We start from the raw sequence: 23,353 nt of genomic DNA, 5'->3' as shown, positions 1-23,353 counted from the left end.
TCCTTGCTTAGGTCAGATATAGGGCATGCCTCAGTATATCATGATTTGTTACTTGGACTTCCTTCTCTATCTGAACTGCAGCTTCCACTGCTATTCCTCTTTTGAATCAATTCCATGGCGATTTGCAGAGCTTTCCCATGCGATATTAGGTTTTCAATCAATTCCAACGTGGTTTGCAGTTTGCACACTTCTCTCATGTGATTTTCTTTTCTTACCTAAAAGCCGAGATGATAACCCTGATCGTTAATAATCTTGGCAATTCTGGGGTATTATTATTTTATAAATTTGTGCAAGAAAGATACAGATACCGACCTGACGTATAAAAAGCATCCCTCCATCTTAAGAAGGGAAAAAGAATATAGTAATACACAAAAGACATGGAGATTTCATTTCAATTTGGAAACAACTGGCGGTTTTGCACACATTTTGTGAAATGCGGTGAAGCAACAGTGGTTTTTTATGCGAGGTTTCCCTGTTTACGATCAATCGTGGAGATTGAGGAGCGGGTCCATGTAGAGGAACAACTCATCCTCTTTCTCAATGGCATTCGTTGTGAATTTGGCCAGCTAAGCATCTGCATTTTCTATAAGCCGGGGGACCTCATATGGCCTTAATAGCTTTTTGATTCCTGCGCGCCAACTTTTAATAGTATCAGCCTTATAAAAAAATTATTACTCTTTGGGAGAACATGGTAACACGTGTTGATGCATTTTCACGGGTAAAAAATGGGGTATGAATAACAGAGGGTGATAACATCTTTTCCGCATCCATTTAAATTACAGTAAAATAAAATAGAAATAAAGTTCCAAAAAACTGATGTGTATTCAATAATTTAGGGGTTTTAAGAGACTATAAACGATCTTCTCCTTACCCTATTTTCGACTTTCAACACCTTTTAAGATTTCTGTTTATTAAAATTTCTGCGCAAAAGATTTTTGAAACAAGGGAGGCTGCGAAGCAGCGAGTCCCTGCACTAAGTTCAGCCTGCATAATACGTGATGTGTCATAGCTATCTTGGCAAGCTCTTAGTTCATGCTATAGCAGGAGATATAGTGGAGTAAGTTACTCCCCGCAGATTTGAAGTAGTTCTCAGAAAAAGAGAGTAGACGAGTTCACCAGTTTCAGTAATACATAAATCACACAATTGCAATAGAAATAGTCACATGAACAAGTTTCAGTAATACATAAATCACGATTCAAGATACACCAGTTTATGTTGCTAGCCCAAAATGACACAACTGCAATAGAAATAGTGACATGAGCACTATATACCAAAGATCTGAATATTATTGAATAACTAACTTGCAGAGAATCATCATCAATTCAAGACACGAGTAACATGAAAACCGCCGTGAAGCTTACATTTGACCTTGAAAATAAGCATTTCTTATGACAGACTGTAACATGTGAAGAATACAAGACAAGCACGAATGCTAACAATTAGGACATTAGTGCCGCAGTCGAGCAGAGACGATAGAAGCATAAAAAATGCGAGTTGCAGCACCATGGCGGACCCAAATGCATATTTGAAGCATCCGTCGTACACCTGTAACAGAGAAGGAAGCGGGGAAATAAGACAATGCGTAAGATAATGCAAAAGAGATGTTATTGTTTTTTTGGTTTCTTTTTTCTTTGTCTTTCGACTTTTACGATGTCAATAATCAGAAGAGTCATGAGAATAAGTGCTAAGAGAAACAATGTTGTGAGTTCAGTAAGTTGGCTTATGCTAATGGATTCCATGTTATGTGAAGCGGGGAGGTGTATGTGAATATCCAGGTGCAGAAGAGGCCAATTTATACAAAAGTTCAACGTGTTTGTAAGGTGGTTTTAAGTGTGAATGGAGCTAAAATACTTGAGGCTCGGATGGAGCAGGGCAGAATTTAATGGTCGGCATAAAACGAAAAGCTTACGTTAAGTGAGCAATCGGTGCAATTAAGTGGTCGATATGACATGGGGAGCAAATGGCATATGGAATGATGTATGTGGCGGCAGAAGTAAATGCGAAATTAGGTGATGTATCTGACGTCGGGCAATCTTGGTGGTAGATTGGGTCCGACAGGAAATCTATGTCAATATCTAGGTGCAGAAATCTTGAAGATCAGATTGGAGCAGGCCAGTATTTAATGATGGGCATAAAACGAAGACCTTACGTTAAGTGAGCGATTGGTGCAATTAGGTGATCGATCTGACATGGGGAGCAAATGGCATATGGAATGATGGATGTGGCGGCAGTAGTAAATGCGAAATTAGGTGCCCCTTTGAGTCTGTGAAGACAAGAGCCAAGATTACAAAACGAAGGCAGAGTAACCGCCAAAACAGTACGAGTTATACTTTTGTCCCACATCAGCTGAACTTAGGGATACAAACTGTCAGAAACCTAGTCTTTATCATACCTGTATAGCTCGTATGTTAAGTATGCGTATTTACCTATATTAAGCAGGATCTGTAAGCATAAGTAAGTCATTCCATATTAGAGATAATGTAATGAAACTTATGACTAGAGATTGGTTAGCTGGAATAATGAAGTTGAATCAATTAGGCAAGTAAGCTTAACCTTGTTGAAACTTATGACTAGAGATTGGTGTATTCAATGGGTTTAGTTCAATATGCTTATACCTAGTATACTCATTAAGCAACAGGTTTCATGTCCTTGTTGCTTACTCTATACTGGAAGCTATTACTCTGGGAAAGAAAAGTAAAATTATTGATCAAATACCTCCAAGTGCTGTCGTACATCTCCACCACCATTATAGGTGTAAGTATGCACTATGTGCTTTGAATAGGCAACCCCTGTTGACATCAAGGGATAATAAAAGTAACACAAATCAATTTAACTGCATGTGCAAAAACAATGTAAAGCTGGAAAAGACACAATGCTTGTGCAACAGCTTTCAACATGTAACTTCTTACCAAACAAATTGCCATCTGGACTCCACACAACACGGTTGACAGATACACCCGGTTCCTTAAAAAGTGCTGCCTGCAGTCCCAGTGCAAAAGATTAAACTGATTGCATCATACATACAGTGCAAGTTGAACAAAAAATCCAAACTAAAACTCTCAGATGGACAGCACAAATTATGTTTATAGCTGTATTTTGCTAATAAATACATGATATGAGTTCTATTCGCATTCAGTAAGCTTGATACGGATAGATAAGCATGATACAGAAGCTTAACCCTACTACAGCTAGCTACATGTCACTATGAATGCCATTGATTAACTTATACGACATACAGGATAAGGTCACAGTATGCTGCTGTTATAGAAGACAGTAGGGGAGCTGCGAGGGGTCTTGGTTTTTCTAAATTGTGGTGCAATGGCTTGGAAGAACCGATAGATACAAACTGAACTTAGGGATACAAACTGTCAGAAACCTAGTCTTTATCATACCTGTATAGCTCATATGTTAAGTATGCGTATTTACCTATATTAAGCAGGATCTGTAAGAATAAGTAATTCATTCCATATTAGAGATAATGTAATGAAACTTATGACTAGAGATTGGTTAGCTGGAATAATGAAGTTGAATCAATTAGGCAAGTAAGCTTAACCTTGTTGAAACTTATGACTAGAGATTGGTGTATTCAATGGGTTTAGTTCAATATGCTTATACCTAGTATACTCATTAAGCAACAGGTTTCATGTCCTTGTTGCTTACTCTATACTGGAAGCTATTACTCTGGGAAAGAAAAGTAAAATTATTGATCAAATACCTCCAAGTGCTGTCGTACATCTCCACCACCATTATAGGTGTAAGTATGTACTATGTGCTTTGAATAGGCAACCCCTGTTGACATCAAGGGATAATAAAAGTAACACAAATCAATTTAATGTCACTATGAATGCCATTGATTAACTTATACGACATACAGGATAAGGTCACAGTATGCTGCTGTTATAGAAGACAGTAGGGGAGCTGCGAGGGGTCTTGGTTTTTCTAAATTGTGGTGCAATGGCTTGGAAGAACCGATAGATACAAACTGAACTTAGGGATACAAACTGTCAGAAACCTAGTCTTTATCATACCTGTATAGCTCATATGTTAAGTATGCGTATTTACCTATATTAAGCAGGATCTGTAAGCATAAGTAAGTCATTCCATATTAGAGATAATGTAATGAAACTTATGACTAGAGATTGGTTAGCTGGAATAATGAAGTTGAATCAATTAGGCAAGTAAGCTTAACCTTGTTGAAACTTATGACTAGAGATTGGTGTATTCAATGGGTTTAGTTCAATATGCTTATACCTAGTATACTCATTAAGCAACAGGTTTCATGTCCTTGTTGCTTACTCTATACTGGAAGCTATTACTCTGGGAAAGAAAAGTAAAATTATTGATCAAATACCTCCAAGTGCTGTCGTACATCTCCACCACCATTATAGGTGTAAGTATGCACTATGTGCTTTGAATAGGCAACCCCTATTGACATCAAGGGATAATAAAAGTAACACAAATCAATTTAACTGCATGTGCAAAAACAATGTAAAGCTGGAAAAGACACAATGCTTGTGCAACAACTTTCAACATGTAACTTCTTACCAAACAAATTGCCATCTGGAATCCACACAACACGGTTGACAGATACACCCGGTTCCTTAACAAGTGCTGCCTGCAGTCCCAGTGCAAAAGATTAAACTGATTGCATCATACATACAGTGCAAGTTGAACAAAAAATCCAAACTAAAACTCTCATATGGACAGCACAAATTATGTTTATAGCTGTATCTTCCTAATAAATACATGATATGAGTTCTATTCGCATTCAGTAAGCTTGATACGGATACATAAGCATGATACAGAAGCTTAACCCTACTACAACTAGCTACATGTCACTATGAATGCCATTGATTAACTTATACGACATACAGGATAAGGTCACAGTAATGTAAATGAATATGATAGCTTAACCAAGTGACTTGATTCACGTAATTAGATATGGTTACATGAGAAGAGATGATACAGGAGCTATATCCATTGATTTAATTAGACAATAATCGTGACAAGATAGGATAGCACTGGTTATAAGCTCATATTGGACATTCATTACTTATGATGCATTATGATTATGGATTCCTTATAGGTGATAGGTAGAAACAGGCAGCAAGCAGCACATACCTTAATGACACATAGCTATATAGCTATGAACAGGGAGGTATAACAAGAGATTTTCTAGCTTACCTCACCTCCGTGGGCTATGGCTGGTTCAAGATACTAGTATGTTTCAACCAAACTCATTGCTCATATAAAACACGTATTCTCCATATAGAGATGATATCATGACATACCAGCTACTATTCCACCTTAAACGTAGCTGGTAGAAAAACCTGTGAACCTTTCTGGCAATATCAAAAGCACTACCCGAATCAGTTCATTTGCCATGGATGGTGTAATATGCACTGCCCTTTGTGAAAATAGAGGGAGCGGAAAATTATGATTAAACCTCGGGGTACATAATATTTTTACTAAATCATAAAAAGGGGATTTCACTTCACGCAATGGTTCAGTCATACGAGAAGGATATCTGCTTTATATCAAAATTAGTAAGTATAAAGACAGCGATCCAAAATATGGAATCTTCAAGAGGATTACTATCACCTTGAAATATAGATGTAAGTAGTTTTTGAAATTTCGAAAACTTTCTGAAAATCTTTGATCCCTTAAAAACATTATGTGCTTCATAGAGTGCAGGCGTTATCAGCATGTTAACCCTCCGGTGATACTTTGTAAAAGCCCTCACAGGTTCCGGCTTCTGTAGCTGACGTGAGGCAGAATATGATTAAAATCTGCCCTGAAGTTAACTCTGAACAAGCTTACACTCTTGAATTTTGGTTAATCTATACATACATTGTTCTGTCAAGCTCAGGTTTTGAAGATTGGATTGTATGAATTGCTGTACATTGAATTGGACTATTCATTCTGCTCACTACAGTGTTACAATTATTGACACAGTGTACCAGAAAATACATAGAGCAAAGGAACTACAACAATATGTGAGCTGTTTGTATCAAGAAGACAAGAATTAATTGGCCAATGCTTTCATGGCATACCTTTATGTTCAGTACTGCTGCCCATGATAGGCATTAACCAGTGTTTGGATTGGGTCAAAACTGTGTAATGAGCGGGTTGATCAACAGACCCGCTTGACCAACATAGTCCCTCTCATGTGTGTTGAGCAGATGTAATAAATAGGCGTTGAATACGAATAAGAGAGGGGTGTTACCATTAGTACTTGATACTGTACTTCAATGATTGAACTAAAGGATACATAAGAGGTATATGACAGAAAATGCAGCTGGTATTAAGTACCCAACCTTGACCCTTAAGGTCAGAACTCTTTGCTAATCTAATTGAAATTCATAGCCTTCATTCAGCCCTCTCCAAAGTATTTGATAGAAAGCAGTCAGCATAGTCATTCAGATCAAACAGTAGTAAAAAAAATGTTTCAAGTGGATATTAAGTCAATTCAACTGATACAAGAGTTCAAAATATTAGTAGCCCGCTTCATTTTCATTGAGTTGCCAATAGTTACAACAACATTTTCCAGTTGCAGGATCAGATCAATCTCTATTTTTACCTAGCTTTACATGCTACTTCTCAAGGGCGGAATGACCTTTTGTGCTTTTCAGGCATGCAGATATAAATTAGAACATCACCTGTAATTTTTTTCTCCTTTTCCAAAAAAGCCTTGTCTTCCTCAACAAAAAGAGGATATACTCCTGCCGTTAAACAATAAGGAGCTTTCTTTCTTTTCATTCTAGTAGAAAATAAATGCCCAAAGGAAGAGTAACTACAGGTATAACAGTAGCATGAAGATGGTAATCCGAACCATCAAAACATTCATCAGAGTTGTTTATTTTCAGCCCAACAGAAACTAAAATGCCCAGAAGAAGAGTTCTTATGTTCAAATAATAATAAAGACAGATATAACAATACCATGAAGATGGTATTCCAAGCTTCCAGCAGATATGAACTCGTAGACCAGAGAAAGTCACATCCTAAAATGCCCAGAAGAAGAGTTCTTATGTTCAAATAATAATAAAGACAGATATAACAATACCATGAAGATGGTATTCCAAGCTTCCAGCAGATATGAACTCGTAGACCAGAGAAAGTCACATCCTACAGAGGATAAAATGTGTCAATCTGTACGGACAATGACATCCGAACTATCCAACAGGAAGCTGCTGTGTACATGGAAATCTCGCAAACTGTATGTAATGTCGGCAACGTCTTCGAGATACTTTTCATACGTGAGTCCTGTTAAGGATGGACACAGTTCGAGCAGTAAACTGTCCTTTAGGATGCATTTGTATTGAACATTTGCGTCGGTTTGGATTGTGCAATTTAATTGCAAACTGCGTCGATATGTAGTTAGCTGTTTGCATGTGGAACAGTTAAGTTGGTCCATGATAACTGTTCCAAACGTATCGGCGGGCAGAGAGCAATTGTTACAGATTATAACAAAGGGTTCTGTATGTATGTTTGCTATAGTCAGCATTCCTTTAACCTGGTCCATGTTTCAGTACAAGCCTAGCGTTAGATATTGTAATAAAAATACTAAGAGGATGTTAAATGAACGTGCGTAATTTAGGAGAACAGGAAATAAAGATTTATAATATATATTCTGTGGAGTATGAGAGGACCTTTGTTGTTGAGGCAGGTAGTTTTCTCAGGTCTGCAAGTACCCTGTCTGAAGTAACGGCTGTAATGAATGTAGATTTGCAAGTGCGTAACGACGCACGTTCTTTGCCTCGGGCAAGATTTCGAAACAGCACCATTGGTGCTTCTTGTTTCAAAATTTGTTGTTGGATTGATTTGAAAATTGGCTTAAATGTACTAAAAAGATGCACCTGCGTTGCAAAATGTACTAGTGTTAAATGTAATTGCTTTTAAGTAAATGGTTACTTAAAATGTATAGATGATTTAAATGTTAAAAAGAATAAATGGTTGAATTTGTATATACCGTGGCTTTGTCTTTTTGAACTGGGTCGTCCTTGATAGTTAGGACATATTGACCAACTATTTCTTTCGCTGTTGTTACAAGGCCGGCAACTATGCCGATTGCAAACGCAGCTGTTGTGCTGGTGAGCTGGTTAATAGTCGTCGTGGGAACAAATCTGTATTCCGTACAGATAGGTGGAATTGGTTCCAAGATGGTCTTCCCATGCAAAACAAGTATACAGGGACAGTCTCCATGGTCGTAAACTGTCTTGGCAGAGACCTTGAAATCTGTAATACAGATTCCCTGGCCCACTACAAGTTTCGCTTCAGTAGCAGGAATCAGGCTGTGTGGCACATTTAGCGTAATTGTCATATGCCCTCTGCTGTCCACTAGGTCAGCACGTAACAATTCAATTCCGTGGGCTTCGTCGACCAGTGTTTTGTATATTACTAGAACCTGGCCGTGAAAAGTTGTTCCCATTTTCAGCCCTTTTAACTCCTGTATTGTGATTGTTCTGCATAATTGATGCTTGGCTGCTATCTCAGATGTACTTTCCTGTTTCTGCCTGTAGAACAATATTAAAGAATCTGAATTAACATTATGTTTGTACTACAAAACTTGATGTACTTTCCTGTTTCTGCCTGTAGAACAATATTGAAGAATCTGAATTAACATTGTGTTTGTACTACAAAACTTGTAAGAATAGATTTGAAGGTTTTTTAGTTACTTTTTAGCAGTTTCTGAGACGTCACAAGTCTCTGAGAGGGAGCATGTCTCTGGAGCAGGTACTTCTTCGTGCTGTCTTTTCATATTAATTATCTGTTTACCAGTCTCTGATCTGAAAGGCAGCAAGGCTCTGGAGGAGTTACTTCTTCGTGCTGTGTTTTCTTATTAGTTATCTGTACAACACGAGTACAAGCTATTAGGTCTACAAGCAAAACTTGTTCCATGTAATAATAAATATGTATTCTATTAGGTCTACAAGCAAAATGTGTTCCATGTAATAATAAATCTGTGCATAACGTTATTCTATGTGTCGTTACATACCTAGATCAGTTAACGCAGAGTGTTGCAAGGGAGCTACAAGAAATAGACTTTCAGTATGGCCATTGGAGATTGATATTGCTCGGATAACACTGCATTTGTTTGAACAGGGAAATATGAAGTTTCCTTGAATATGAAGTTTAGCAAATTGTTTATCTGTACAACATGAGTACAAGCTATTAGGTCTACAAGCAAAACTTGTTCCATGTAATAATAAATATGTATTCTATTAGGTCTACAAGCAAAATGTGTTCCATGTAATAACAAATCTGTGCATAACGTTATTCTATGTGTCGTTACATACCTAGATCAGTTAACGCAGAGTGTTGCAAGGGAGCTACAAGAAATAGACTTTCAGTATGGCCATTGGAGATTGATATTGCTCGGATAACACAACATTTGTTTGAACAGGGAAATATGAAGTTTCCTTGAATATGAAGTTTAGCAAATTGTAGAGAAACTTGTGTATCAATGCTACTTTGATTTTGCTATAGGCTAAAATTGATTTGTTCCAAGGGTCATTAGAGCTGTAATAGCGCATAGAATATGCTGTGATCAGACCAATAAGCCCATGTTACATTTATCTCACACTGTTTCATAGGCGAAGTTGTTCAGATATGGTCTATTACTGTGTTTCGGCGCGGAGATAGTTTGCTTGTTATTTCATGTAAGTTTTCCATTTCCATAAATTGTACAAAGAGTTTGCTACGAGCTGTTTCTTGTTGTATGTCAATGTTCAAATCACCAACAACTAAAAAAACACAGTCAGTATATGTAGTTTGCGACTTTGCTTCCTGAATTATTTGCATTATTGTGGATACTTGTTCAAATGGTGCTGCATAAATGTTCATTAAACAAATTGGTCGTCGGAAGTACATGTCAATTAGGCTAAGCTCTGTTTTGTTCTTGAAAAATGTCTTTCTTGCTCTAATAGGTATTTTTTTGTTTATGCAAGTAAGAACTCCATGTGTAGAATGTGCAGCCGCAAAATTGAATGATAAGAATTCTTTGACTACTGGTGGAGTGTACAAATGAGTTTCTTGAAAACATAGAATCATGTTATCCATTAAGTCATTGTGATGAATCACATCACTAAGATGTGCACGTAGACTACGTGTGTTCAGGCTTGCAATCGATAAAACATCCTTGTTAACAGATTTCTTCTTTGCGAATTCTAGTTTCCATGCACCAGTTGTTTCTAGCCGTGCCATCTCATTGATTATTTTGTTTTTGACATGGAAGTTTTGTTGTGTCAATTTGTTAATCAAGTATAGTGAGTCAATAGTTCGAACACGTGATAATGCAGTGTAGACTAGACCATGTTTTGTGACACCAGTTGGGTCAAATGCAAGTTGATCCAATGTCAACCCTTGTGTCCGGTGTATTGTCCAGGCACAGGCTAATTGGATTGGAAATTGTTTTCGAATTGTAATTTGTAATTTGTTCTGAGACATTGCTAGCGATTTTGCTATTCGAAAGATTGGTGTCCAATTTGGCATTATGTTTATGTCGTATAGTTGTTTGAAGTTGCTTCTTTGTTGTTTCCCAATTTCTGGGTCTGAAAAATCTATCCAGACAATGTCAGGCCTGTTGTTATTAGATGAATAGGATTTGAAAATCCCTTCAGCACCATTTACTAATCCATCGTTTGTATTGTAATTTCCTGCATATAGTTCAACTAACATGTTCTGTTTAACTGTAATTGTTGATGGCAGTGAGATTGTTTTATCAAAAGCAAAATAACTCGACCCAGGAAGCTCGTAGTTGTCAATTGCAACGAGCATTATTTGTTCCCCCTTTGTTAGGGAAAGCATTTTCACATAGTGAATATGGACATCTTTGTTGCGATAGAAAATGTGTGGGAAAACTGGGCTTGAAGGTGGGACCCTATAGCAGTTGTTGTTTACATAAGCAATATCTTCATCTGTTTGCATGTTTAATCTCATCCTATTTAGTACATCAATGAACAATGGGTCTTTTTGGCGCATGGCTGTGTGCAGTTGATAACATTTTATTTTCTCTGGCCAGAAGTCATATGGAATTGTGTTTTTGTTGATTTTTGGGTTTTCAAAGATCAGGGAGTCTCTGACTGGGTTTGCCTGGTAAAGATCGCCGGAGAATATCGTGTCAACATTGCCAAAGTATGAAGTTGGTGTGTGTAAGATTTGTCGCAGGCGCTTATCAATTTGATATAGTGTTGTTGCACCAACGAGCGATGCCTCATCTATGAGGAGGACACACAATTGTTGGAAATGCTTTGATAATGTGTCCAATTTTTCATTGTTTAGTGAGGGGAAATCTGCTTTGTTAAAGGGCAAATAGAATGCAGAATGCAATGTGACACCACCAGCATTGAAGGCAGCTTTGCCCGTGTATGCAGCGATTATTCCTATTAGTTGTGATGGGTTATAAGGCAATGCCACATTGTGTATGCGTACTAAGGATTGGAAGATTGCCTTGGCTGTGTGTGTCTTGCCTGTTCCTGCACCTCCTGTTAATAACAGGTAGATTAGCTCGTCTGGTCTGTACAATTTCCTTGTTATAACATCAGTAACTATGCTTGCTTGTTCGGTGTTTAATTGCCGCATTAATTCATAGTACTCTACGTCTTCAAGTATACGTGGTTGTTTCACGATTTCATATGGCCTTGTAGATGGTAAAGCAAACTTTTTGCTATCTTGCAAATGCCCCAAGTCATTTTGGAAGTCGTAGTTTTCATATTTGTCATCTATCGATTTGTTAAATGTTATAGTTTCTGTTTCATTTGATTTCAAACTATCTATGTCAAATATTTCTCCAGTTTCTGTTTCTACTGTGTGCACTGCGTCATCTATGTCACCCCATGTAGTTGTTGTAGCAAATTTGAACTTTTGTTCATTTTGCTTGACTATTTCTTCGACCGCAACATATGTAGCTTGCCAACTTGTGTGATGTTGCTTAATTGCAGTTTCACTTCCTAGATAAGGATAGTATAACATCAATTGCTCTCTACAGTGATTTTCAATGTCCTTGTATTTGTTATATCTAACAGATCGAATGACACATGGTCTACTTGATTTTCTGCGTTCTTGTCCTTTCTTTGTATAGCTAGATGCAAATTCTGCTAAGCAGACATGTTCAATAGCAGTAGGTCGGAGAGCATAGTAGTCAGTAATTGATGGGCACATTATGTCTTCTGAGTCATCTGCTTCCTTCTGCAGATCTTTTTGTCTTTTAAGAACAAATGCACGATCATCGACAGGAGATGTGTTAATAAATACACATTTCCGTGAACTGGAGTTTAGTGGGAGCGATAACACAATATGCACTGCTTGTTGTGCAGACATTTGTTGCAAGTTGACCAAAGCTTTCCCTAAAGAACTAATGGTATCTAGGATATCAGATTTTGTTTTCACATGATTGTCGCGTATGTTTTTAAATGTTCTTGTGAGTGTTTTATCTTCTTTTGTCATATAAGAACTGCAATACATTGCAACTGCATATGAATCAAGTACAGATTGGGAATCAGTGTTTGCAATCCAAATTCCTGGAATATGTTTAGCGAAGTTGTTTGTCCAGGTGTCAACTGGGTTCCTTTGCAATAAGAGTGTTGTTCGATTTAGTGTACATTGGATAGCATGTATGTATTCATTGTGTGCTAGTCCAAGGTTGGCTAAAAAGCTATCAAATGTATCATTCTCACTGTATCTTGTATTGTTTATTGCTTCGAAGATTAGCTTTGCATGTGCTTTTGTTTTATCACTATCGAATTCAAGAGGCTCAAGTATTTTTGTTACTTTCATTGGCGGTACTGGGAAATTAAATCTGCAATTAGAATTTGCACGCTTCCTACAACTTTTTGTGTGACAATGGTGTTGTAGAACTCTAAGTTCACTTGCAAGTAATAGTGAATTAGTTGACAAGTAATTGTCAACGAATTCTTCGACTTCAATATTTGTATTTTGACCATAGATTGGTGCAGATTTTATCCATAGTAAGCCATGTTCATGTTCACTGCCCCGGTTTTGGAATTCAGTTACATAGAAGTGGTCAGTGAGCTCTCCATAATACTTGTGATCATGAGATATCAATTGATGTAATGCATCCCTCCTAGATCTATAGTAACGTACACAAGTAACAGGGTCGTTTCTTATTAATGAGCTAGGTTCATTTTCATCAAGTTCACCTGTGTTTGGTCTTCTAGTGTTTTGTTTTATGTGTCTCAATGCATGCATTAAAGGATCCCAAAGATGCTCCGCACTGCTAAACGAAACAAAGAAAGTGGGCGGCCCTAGTTGTCGTATCATTGCATAGAGTTTGTTCCATATTTGCTGGTGGTAGTCAGGTGAGGTACGAATTGTTTTTAGGTCCATGTACCCAATGTCAGAATTTAAAATACGATCTAGGTTTGGTTTTGACTTAACGTCTTTTGCAACTAGTTTTCTACCTTTCAACTGCCCTTTTCTAATTCTAATCCACATTGTATTCAACACCTGATTTATGATAATGCGAATTGCTTTATAGAACAGGTTTGTAGTATGATAAGCAAAATCGTGGCTTTTATGCAGCACTTCCCAGTGGCAAATCTTTTGATATGTAAAGTTTTTGGAGATGTCAGCTGGGCGTTTGTTGCCATAGAAAAGCGATGGGAAACTCATTTCTTCTGAGTACTTATCTTTGAAGATTCCTAATGGCATGTATCCAGCAGTAGGTGCAATGTTAATTTGTTTATTTACAAGGTCATGGACGGTGTGTGCATCAATGAATCCATGGACCAATGTTTTTGTCGTTGGTTCATTGTTGTCTTGGTTATCGTCTTCGCTATCTTCAGCGTCACTTGAACTTTCATAAGCTTCTTGGTTTTGTAGGAATGCCTCTTTCCAATTGTCATTTATGGTAGCGTTCTCGAGCTTGTAAAGCATCCTTTTGCATAATTGTTTTAATGCTTTCATCACTTTGTGAACTCGAACTCGACCAAATGCATAAGCACTTTTGAATCTTAAACTCTTTTTGAGAACAACGGCAACCGTGTCAGTGTCTTTTATAGTTCGAGGCAATGCAGATTGGATTCTGGAAATGTTAGTGGGGACATTGATGACTCCTCCAGTTAAGCCCAGTTGCGACTTCTTATGTCGATGGCCCATTTCTTTTATTTGCAAGAAGGGCAATCTTAATGCGACTAGTCTTTCCTCTAGTTCAGTGAGGTCTCTCAGTGTTCTAGTGCCATTGTTTCTTCTTATGTGTTCAGGGACTGCATATTTAGCAATTGTTTCATGTTCAATTGCTTTTTTGCAATGTTTACAAATGTAGCAATTTTCAACACGAGATTTAACATTCTCGAAACTAGTTGATAGTTTCCTAATCTTATTTTGTTTTGCTTGACATTCTTGTTTCACAAAGCAGATGTCTCTTTTGAAAAAAGTTGTTTCACATGATGAACAATTGAAAATAGGTGTGTCACTTACTTGTCTTTGATATATTTGATCAAACTCTGATAATTCTGGTAATTTGTTCATTGATCTTGATTGAATCGAGAGGTCGGATTCTCCTGATTTCTTTGATTGTGCTGAACGATCCTTTGATGTTGTTGCAAATCGATTGTAGTCCATGTTTTCTATGACTATTTCTTGTTTCATTGTTGCTGTGTTGAATGCAAGTCTTATTTTCTCCGTTTTCGATTTTGTCCGGATAATGCCTTTAAGCAAATGCAAAGATAAGCTTTTTGTCTCTTTGCCTAATGAGCAAGGGATTACAATTCCCGTTTGTGCGTTGTTTCTAATTTGTTTTTTCAAGTTTCTAAGTGATCGAAATCTCAGTGTCTCGAATTTTACTTGGTTCGTTGATCGCGCTGATAGATCCGTTGATCTTCCTGCAGATGGGCTGTAGTCCATGTTTTCTATGACTATTTCTTGTTTCATTATTGTTGTGTTGAAGACAAGTCTTATTTTTTGTGTTTTCAATTTTTCCCGAATGATGCCTTTAAGCAAACGCAAAGATAGACTTTTTGATTGTTTGTCTGATCGACAACAAGTTACAATTTCTGTTTGTCTGTTGGTTCTAATATGTTCTTTCAAGTTTCTAAGTGATCGGAACCTCCGTGTGTCACTAACATCTTTTGTGTGCGGTGTGTCACAAATATCTTCTGTGTTGTTTAGAATTACTTGTTGTTCCATTGTACTTCTGTTATATTGAATGCCTATGTTTTGCCTTTTCGGATTTTCCTGAGCAATGTCCTTAAGCACATGCTTGTTTAAGTGACAAGGTGGTTTGAATTTAGCTTCAATTGGTTGACATTTTGTCTCAGGTTGTGGTTCAATATTGTTCTTTGAGGTATCGGCTTGTTGTTGGAAGGTACAACCAATTGTAGGCTGCCTATGAACCAAAGGCTCGAAGTGCCCATTCAAAGGATCATCGTCATGGAACAGTATGTCACGAGTATTTGTTGTAATACCTGAATTGAAGTGCAAATACAGTCTCATCTTTGTTTTGGACCAAACCCTAATTGGAATTTTCAACCAGTTTGACAGCCAATGGATGCAGAAAATATCTCCCCATAGACCTCTAAATGCTGGGGGTATATTGTTTGAGGCAGATTTAGCCATTTTGTCGAAATAGATTTCACGGTTTCTAATGTTATGCATTTCTTTCAGTGAGGCTTCATGCAGTTCATGTTCATAAGACCAAATTGCCTCACTATCTTGTTTTTTGAGACAGTTTCTAAAATATTCTATTGTTCCTTTCCTTAGCTCCACTGATGTGTATCGGAAATCTAGCAAAAGTTCTAAACTATCGAATAAACAGTCTCCAATTTGATATGAGAAATTGTCGACACGAAATAAGTCATGTCTTTGCAATACCAATTGCAACTTGTGTTTATCAGACATAGGTGTGTCACAAACATCTTCTGTGTTGTCTAGAACTACTTGTTGTTCCATTGTACTTCTGTTGTATTGAATGCCTATGTTTTGCCTTTTCTGATTCTTCTGAGCAATGTCCTTAAGCACATGCTTGTTTAAGTGACAAGGTGCGTGTAATTTAGCTTTGATTGATTGACATTTTGTCTCAGGCTGTGGTTCGATATTGTTCTTTGAGGTATCGGCTTGTTGTTGGAAGGTACAACCAATTGTAGGCTGCCTATGAACCAAAGGCTCGGAGTGCCCATTCAAAGGGTCCTCGTCATGGAACAGTATGTCACAAGTATTTGTTGTAATACTTGAATTGAAGTGCAAATACACTGGCATCTTTGTTTTGGACCAAAGCCTAATTGGAACTTTCAACCAGTTTGACAGCCAATGGACGCAGAAAATATCTCCCCACAGACCTCTAGATGCTAGGGGTATATTGTTTGAGGCAGATCTAGCCATTTTGTCTAAATAGACTTCACGGTTGCTAATGTTATGCATTTCTTTAAGTGAGGCTTCATGCAGTTCATGTTCATAAGACAAAATTGCCTCACTATCTTGTTTTTTGAGACAGGCTCTAAAATATTCTATTGTTCCTTTCCTTAGCTCCACTGATGTGTATCGGAAATCTAGCAAAAGTTCTAAACTATCGAATAGGCAGTCTCCAATTAGATATGAGAAATTGTCCACACGAAATAAGTGATGCTTTTGCAATACTAATTGCAACTTGTGTTTATCAGACATAGAAGACATGATGACGACTAAGTGTTTGATGCAATATTATGTTTACTGATGCAATGCAGTTACAACCAGAGAATCATAATAACAAGTTGAACAATGAAAATGATTATAGAACACGAAGTGATTGTGTGCACCTTTGGGACCGCAAATGTCTGCTAAGCTGCGGAGACTCCTTATGTCAGGTAGCATCCACTGCGCAGGTCTGATACTGAAGTTCGAAATATGACTGCCAAGATAAAGAAGAACGTAAACCCATTGATGTAATGCAATTACAACCGCAGAATCATAATAGCAAGTTGAACAATGAAGTGATTGTGTGCACCTTTGCGACGAAGTTCAAAATATGACTGCCAAGTAGGATCAGTCAGTGTAAATCCATTGATCAATCTATATCAACCCAATGCCCTTGTTTTTGCTAATTATGCAAGTACATGCAATGTCACATAACTTGGAAAGGCAAATCAAACAAACTAAAAGCAATGTAATGTCAGTAGTACCAGTCCCTGCTGTATGTTAGGATCAGTCAGTGTAAATCCATTGATCAATCTATATCAACCCAATGCCCTTGTTTTTGCTAATTATGCAAGTAAATGCAATGTCACATAACTTGGAAAGGCAAATCAAACAAACTAAAAGCAATGTAATGTCAGTAGCACCATCAAATTTGACACTGGTTGGAAGCTTTTGATGCAATGGAGCAAGCCACACCAAATTGTTACAGGTATATTGTTTCTCTTTCTTATGCTGGCATTTAAGACAAAAGAAAATGACTTATTCCGCTAAGCTACTGCATCAGCAAAGTTGTTTCTCTTTCTTATGCTGGCATTTAAGACAAAAGAAAATGACTTATTTCGCTAAGCTACTGCATCAGCAAAGTAATCCCTCTGCAAGTCCCCAGTGTTTGCCCCTGGTATTTTGACATGCACAAGTTCTCCAAGCTGGCCAAATAATTATCTCAGCATTTCATCTGTCACAGTGGGCTTAAGACGTCCGAAAGACATGTAGAATAAGAATATCAAGTGATAAATTCCTTTAAAAAAATGAAAGCATATAAAGAAAAACAAAAACAGAAGGACACAGTTGTATTATTTCGATCATTATATGATGCAACTACTTGAGGACAAACTGTCGCTGCCGCAAACAAATCACTTGTGAGGGGGTATACGACATATATAGAAGAAATAAAGAACGCAACGAATAGGCATATGCTTATGCACAAAGAAGAATACATATATCCATTTGCGTATATGAGCTAAATAATGCATAAGATATGAATACCAATCAGCATACAAAGATACACACAAACACAACAAACACTATTTTGTCCCTAGCTACAGATCTCATCTATGGATAATGAACTCAGAATATAAGATATTTTGGAAGTTTGAAGGACATTTCCCAGCCTACGCTTGCATTGACACTTCTTAAGACTCCGCCAAAGAGAGAAACCATATCATCAGAAATCACTTAGAAATTAAAACCACAGGTTCACACACTAAGGTACATCCTGCATGGCAGTGGGCCTTATGAACTCGCATGTGCAAGGAATGTGACTATGTTTATTGAAGCTATGGATAACAATAAAGCTGCTCATAACCACTCAACCAAGGGCTTTGGGCAATGAAGAAAACAAGGGAGCTCTTTCGATTCGAAGATATATTCTGAACTCTTATTACAAACTACCCATGGATTTAGAGGATAACAATATATGGAGATTGATGTCATTAGAAGACATTTGCCAAACTGATTGATTTTGACATCCACCTTAACCTCTAATATAGAGATCTGTAGCCATATGCCCACAATTTATGACTTGATTTGCAGGCAGGCAATCGGAACATCAAATTCCAGGCTCAAATTAACATAGTAAATCTACCTCACTATGAAATTGAGAACTCGTTTCAGGGAACTGAGTTCATATGCCTATAATGCAGAACGAAAGCAATGTTTATCAACAAATAACAACCTGATTGCAAAAACCGAGATGGTGGTTTCACTTAAAAGGTCTATCCTGTCCCCATAGGTGTACAACATGCAACCACTTCCTCCAAAAAAGTTGAGATTAGAGCATCCACTTACTGTACATTCAGGGATTTTAGATTGACATGACCCCCATCAGGCTATTGAATGTGCACACCTCTATCAAACCCTTGAGGCAAAATGGGAATCCCAACCTCAAACTTTCCGGTCGAATCTATCATATAAGTCAACAGGCCATAACCAGTAACAGCCAGTTGCACTGATCACATATCTACGAACCAGTATTCAGGACTCATGCAGAGGGATCGCAGCAGCTCTGCATTAAACTTTTGGAAATTTTTAAAAATTACATACGAAGCCAAATTTAGTAGGAAAAATGAAATCACTATCAGCTACCTTGGATTACCCGGGATAGACTACCCTTAGATTCTTGTACCTGGATCAGTTCAAGTTTCTCGGACGCATGAGACTGATTAGGTCCCACCTATTCCTCGCTCGTTTCGGGCGGGAAACTCCTATTAACTACTGGATACTGATGTAATAGCCAAAGAAAAGAGCGATAACTACAAAAAAGGAATTTGATTTGGAAAATCTAACATCCACAAAGCAAATTTGAAAAAAATACAATAACCACGTAGTAAATCTGGGAATAAGCTATACCCAGGACACAGATTTTTTCGATTTTTGCCATAAAAATTGCACCCACAAAGGAAAAATAATACAATGCCGACTCACCAGCACGAGATAGCCTGTTAGGCCGAACGCCCAAGAGCAGAGATCCTAGTCTTGAGTGTTTAAGAGAGCTAAGTACAATTGGATAGTCACATGCAAAGGTGTTTCACCAGAAAAAACAGAGTGCTAATTGCCATATTGGACCGCAGGTTGCACAATGTATAGACCTTGGAGCCAAGAGAGAGATTAAAAAGAAAAAGAAAAAATGTTCTACAGGGGCAGATGTAGGCAAGCAAGAGAAAAAAATTGAGCTCTACAAGGACAGTTGAAGAGACACTATAACTCAAAAACCTGATTGACATTATGGACAGATAGTGTACATTTTGTGATCACATTGTCCGTTGGTTCTTGTATACAGTCTAAGGGAAGAAGAGAGAATCACACAGTATTTTGTTATTGACTGGATTGCCATTGTGTTTCTAGCTAGTTGTATGCAGGTTCGAACTAAGAGAAGGCTCACTACTAGGAGAAGACATAAATCCTTATATGGCACTGGACAGAGAGCTAGTTTCCTTTCTAAACACATCAAATAAGAAGCTTGAGAACAGAGCCCAAAAAAGACTTCCACAAGGACTTATGTTGGTGAAGCGAGTGGGCTATAACTCACTCATTTACAGATCACTGGTGGAGCACAAAGCCACAATGGTGTCATAAAATCCGACTGCATATAATTAGCTAAACAAGATACCTCTAGAACTACAAGTTGCCAAGTATCCCATATTCAATGATGCTAGACTACCCTTAGATTCTTGTACCTGGATCAGTTCAAGTTTCTCGGACGCATGAGACTGATTAGGTCCCACCTATTCCTCGCTCGTTTCGGGCGGGAAACTCCTATTAACTACTGGATACTGATGTAATAGCCAAAGAAAAGAGCGATAACTACAAAAAAGGAATTTGATTTGGAAAATCTAACATCCACAAAGCAAATTTGAAAAAAATACAATACCCACGTAGTAAATCTGGGAATAAGCTATACCCAGGACACAGATTTTTTCGATTTTTGCCATAAAAATTGCACCCACAAAGGAAAAATAATACAATGCTGACTCACCAGCACGAGATAGCTTGTTAGGCCGAACGCCCAAGAGCAGAGATCCTAGTCTTGAGTGTTTAAGAGAGCTAAGTACAATTGGATAGTCACATGCAAAGGTGTTTCACCAGAAAAAACAGAGTGCTAATTGCCATATTGGACCGCAGGTTGCACAATGTATAGACCTTAGAGCCAAGAGAGAGATTAAAAAGAAAAAGAAAAAATGTTCTACAGGGGCAGATGTAGGCAAGCAAGAGAAAAAAATTGAGCTCTACAAGGACAGTTGAAGACAGGCCTTGGAGCAAACCGATCAATTAAAAAGACAGAACTTAGTTGTCCTCAAGATTGGATTGAACACAGACACTATAACTCAAAAACCTGATTGACATTATGGACAGATAGTGTACATTTTGTGATCACATTGTCCGTTGGTTCTTGTATACAGTCTAAGGGAAGAAGAGAGAATCACAGAGTATTTTGTTATTGACTGGATTGCCATTGTGTTTCTAGCTAGTTGTGTGCAGGTTCGAACTAAGAGAAGGCTCACTACTAGGAGAAGACAGAAATCCTTATATGGCAGTGGACAGAGAGCTAGTTTCCTTTCTAAACACATCAAATAAGAAGCTTGAGAACAGAGCCCAAAGAAGACTTCCACAAGGACTTATGTTGGTGAAGCGAGTGGGCTATAACTCACTCATTTACAGATCACTGGTGGAGCACAAAGCCACAATGGTGTCATAAAATCCGACTGCATATAATTAGCTAAACAAGATACCTCTAGAACTACAAGTTGCCAAGTATCCTATATTCAATGATGCTGATTATTTGATAGAGCAAGTTTGGGAACTACAGAGACACTTGCAATGATAGCAATTTCAAGACTTGTTTAGTCATACACAGGACTGACTATCCCCCTAGTAACCCAGGATACAAACTATTCTACAATCGTTAGGTCATCACCTTACAATGGTATCAAAAAAAGCAAAATGCAAAAGATAATGAAGAACAGATCCAACAAGGTGTAACCTCCAAACCACACTGCCTTACCAGTTAACAACTTCTTTAATCCCTTTTCCCATTAGTAAATTCATAAATATCTGCCTTGGTAAAAGTAAACTGTAATGAACTACTACACATATTTTAGAATATTATAGCCTCCAGAAATAAGTATATAAAAGAATTCAGACTATAAAGCATAGTCTGCTGTTGGAGTAAAAACAAGGAGACAATCAGTGAAAATTATTGGCCACTCAAACAAAACCATCATATACACAAGTTAAATCTGAAGGAGTAAATAAAACTGACAGGAAGGGAGTATACCTCTGCTGTCTTTTCAGTCTCTTGAATAAGAGAAGTCCATGCATTAAAATCTGCTGAGTTTGCCCTTACTATGCTCCATAACCTTTCTTCTTCAGTAGAGATGGCTGCCAAAAGAAAGTAAAAATATATCAGCTATAATATATAGAGATTCAAGAACGTCACCTAATAAGAAAATTATGCATGCTCTTGTTCTATGTTTGAAGACAATATTACGCATATCCTTCCTATGTAAGCTAACATCAGCCTACCTAAAACTCTATGTCCTCTCTAATTTGACATCTATTATCTACAAGACAAAAGCAACATCATACAACAAGGCAAAATCCATCCCAAGGGGTTCAAAAGAAACAAATGATACCAGGAGTCTCCTCATACTGTTGTTGTTCATGTTCCTTATTCTCTCCAGACACAATATTACCATTCTCATCAGCATGATGTTCAGCAGAAGCAAATTGGTTTGCATCTGCCATGCCAGTGGTTACTGTAGATCCATAATCTGTAGCTAGAGAGGATTGATCCATCTTATAATTTCACTCATAGCAACCACCATGACCCGGGACACTCCAACTCACCTCTCCTCAACAGGATCCAATAAGAAGTAAGGAGTAAACAGTAAAGGCCTATCCGTCCAACTATGTATGGCCTCAACAAACGGGAAAAAGACGATACCCATAAGCATTGGCTCACTAAGAAAAAATTGTGCCTTCAGCTAAGGCATTGATCCTAGAATGGCAGCTAAGACGGACAGGAAACAAATACAGCCTTCCTCCATCAAATTGAAAACTGAAAACACACCAAAATGGAGCATCACAACACGGCTTAATAAAAATAGATAAACGGAACATAGATCTCACCACAACAGCCGGTATTCTAAACAATAATTCTCAAGCAATGATCCATTGCTGCTGGTCATCCGTTGATTTTTGACTGCTCTGTTCTTGTATACAGTCTAAGGGAAGAAGAGAGAATCACACAGTATTTTGTTATTGACTGGATTGCCATTGTGTTTCTAGCTAGTTGTGTGCAGGTTCGAACTAAGAGAAGGCTCACTACTAGGAGAAGACAGAAATCCTTATATGGCAGTGGACAGAGAGCTAGTTTCCTTTCTAAACACATCAAATAAGAAGCTTGAGAACAGAGCCCAAAGAAGACTTCCACTGCATATAATTAGCTAAACAAGATACCTCTAGAACTACAAGTTGCCAAGTATCCTATATTCAATGATGCTGATTATTTGATAGAGCAAGTTTGGGAACTACAGATATTTTAGAATATTATAGCCTCCAGAAATAAGTATATAAAAGAATTCAGACTATAAAGCATAGTCTGCTGTTGAAGTAAAAACAAGGAGACAATCAGTGAAAATTATTGGCCACTCAAACAAAACCATCATATACACAAGTTAAATCTGAAGGAGTAAATAAAACTGACTTATGAAGTTATTAAGACACGCAGGCTAGACGGATGCAGAGATGCATAGATTAGGGATGTGAATCTACACTGTAGGCCGAGAGATACATGTTGTCTAATCAGCAAAGAAATCCAACAATTAAGAACCAGAATCTACATTAAAAAAGAAATGCATGCAGTTACATAACCAGATACATGCAAACTTAAGCAAAATTCTTATGTAACTTATGAAGAACCCTCCCTGACCCAACGAAAAAAGAATA

At 37.6% G+C, this 23,353-nt stretch overlaps 1 protein-coding gene across 3 annotated transcripts; it reads right to left on the bottom strand.

Moving 5' to 3' along the window:
• Positions 1-1,315: 1,315 nt before the first annotated feature.
• LOC149158902 (uncharacterized) lies at positions 1,316-22,850 on the bottom strand. Of its 3 annotated transcripts, XR_016261728.1 has the most exons (5): positions 22,039-22,849; positions 21,681-21,784; positions 16,750-16,841; positions 8,677-8,848; positions 8,086-8,514 (listed from the first exon to the last, which is right to left on the bottom strand). XR_016261728.1 is itself a non-coding variant. In XM_089436349.1 (4 exons), exons 1-3 carry the CDS (start codon positions 22,199-22,201, stop codon positions 16,794-16,796), a joined length of 315 nt encoding a protein of 104 aa, XP_089292475.1. In that variant the 5' UTR covers positions 22,202-22,850; the 3' UTR covers positions 4,545-4,616; positions 16,750-16,793. The 3 variants fall into 3 exon arrangements, 2 of the variants coding, with proteins under 2 accessions (XP_089292474.1, XP_089292475.1); XM_089436349.1 differs by lacking the exons at positions 8,086-8,514; positions 8,677-8,848 and adding an exon at positions 4,545-4,616 and having other exon boundaries at positions 22,039-22,850; XM_089436348.1 differs by lacking the exons at positions 8,086-8,514; positions 8,677-8,848; positions 16,750-16,841 and adding an exon at positions 1,316-1,546 and having other exon boundaries at positions 22,039-22,846.
• Between the last annotated feature and the right edge of the window lie 503 nt (positions 22,851-23,353).

The sequence above is a fragment of the Pinus tabuliformis genome, chromosome 5_2 (genome assembly GCF_031772625.1).
Source record: "Pinus tabuliformis cultivar Carrire ecotype Pingquan chromosome 5_2, CPIR1, whole genome shotgun sequence".
NCBI lineage: Eukaryota > Viridiplantae > Streptophyta > Pinopsida > Pinales > Pinaceae > Pinus > Pinus tabuliformis.
The sequence above is the reverse complement of the archived record's forward strand: the minus strand, read 5'-3'. Positions and strand labels throughout refer to the sequence as shown.

Excerpts from the sequence above, each read along its gene's own strand:
- LOC149158902 (XM_089436348.1), bottom strand. The coding sequence starts at position 22,201 with ATGGATCAATCCTCTCTAGCTACAGATTATGGATCTACAGTAACCACT. Across the intron at positions 21,785-22,038 it reads ACAGTATGAGGAGACTCCTG|CCATCTCTACTGAAGAAGAA; the intron begins GTATCATTTGTT and ends TTCTTTTGGCAG. Across the intron at positions 1,547-21,680 it reads AGACTGAAAAGACAGCAGAG|GTGTACGACGGATGCTTCAA; the intron begins GTATACTCCCTT and ends TCTCTGTTACAG.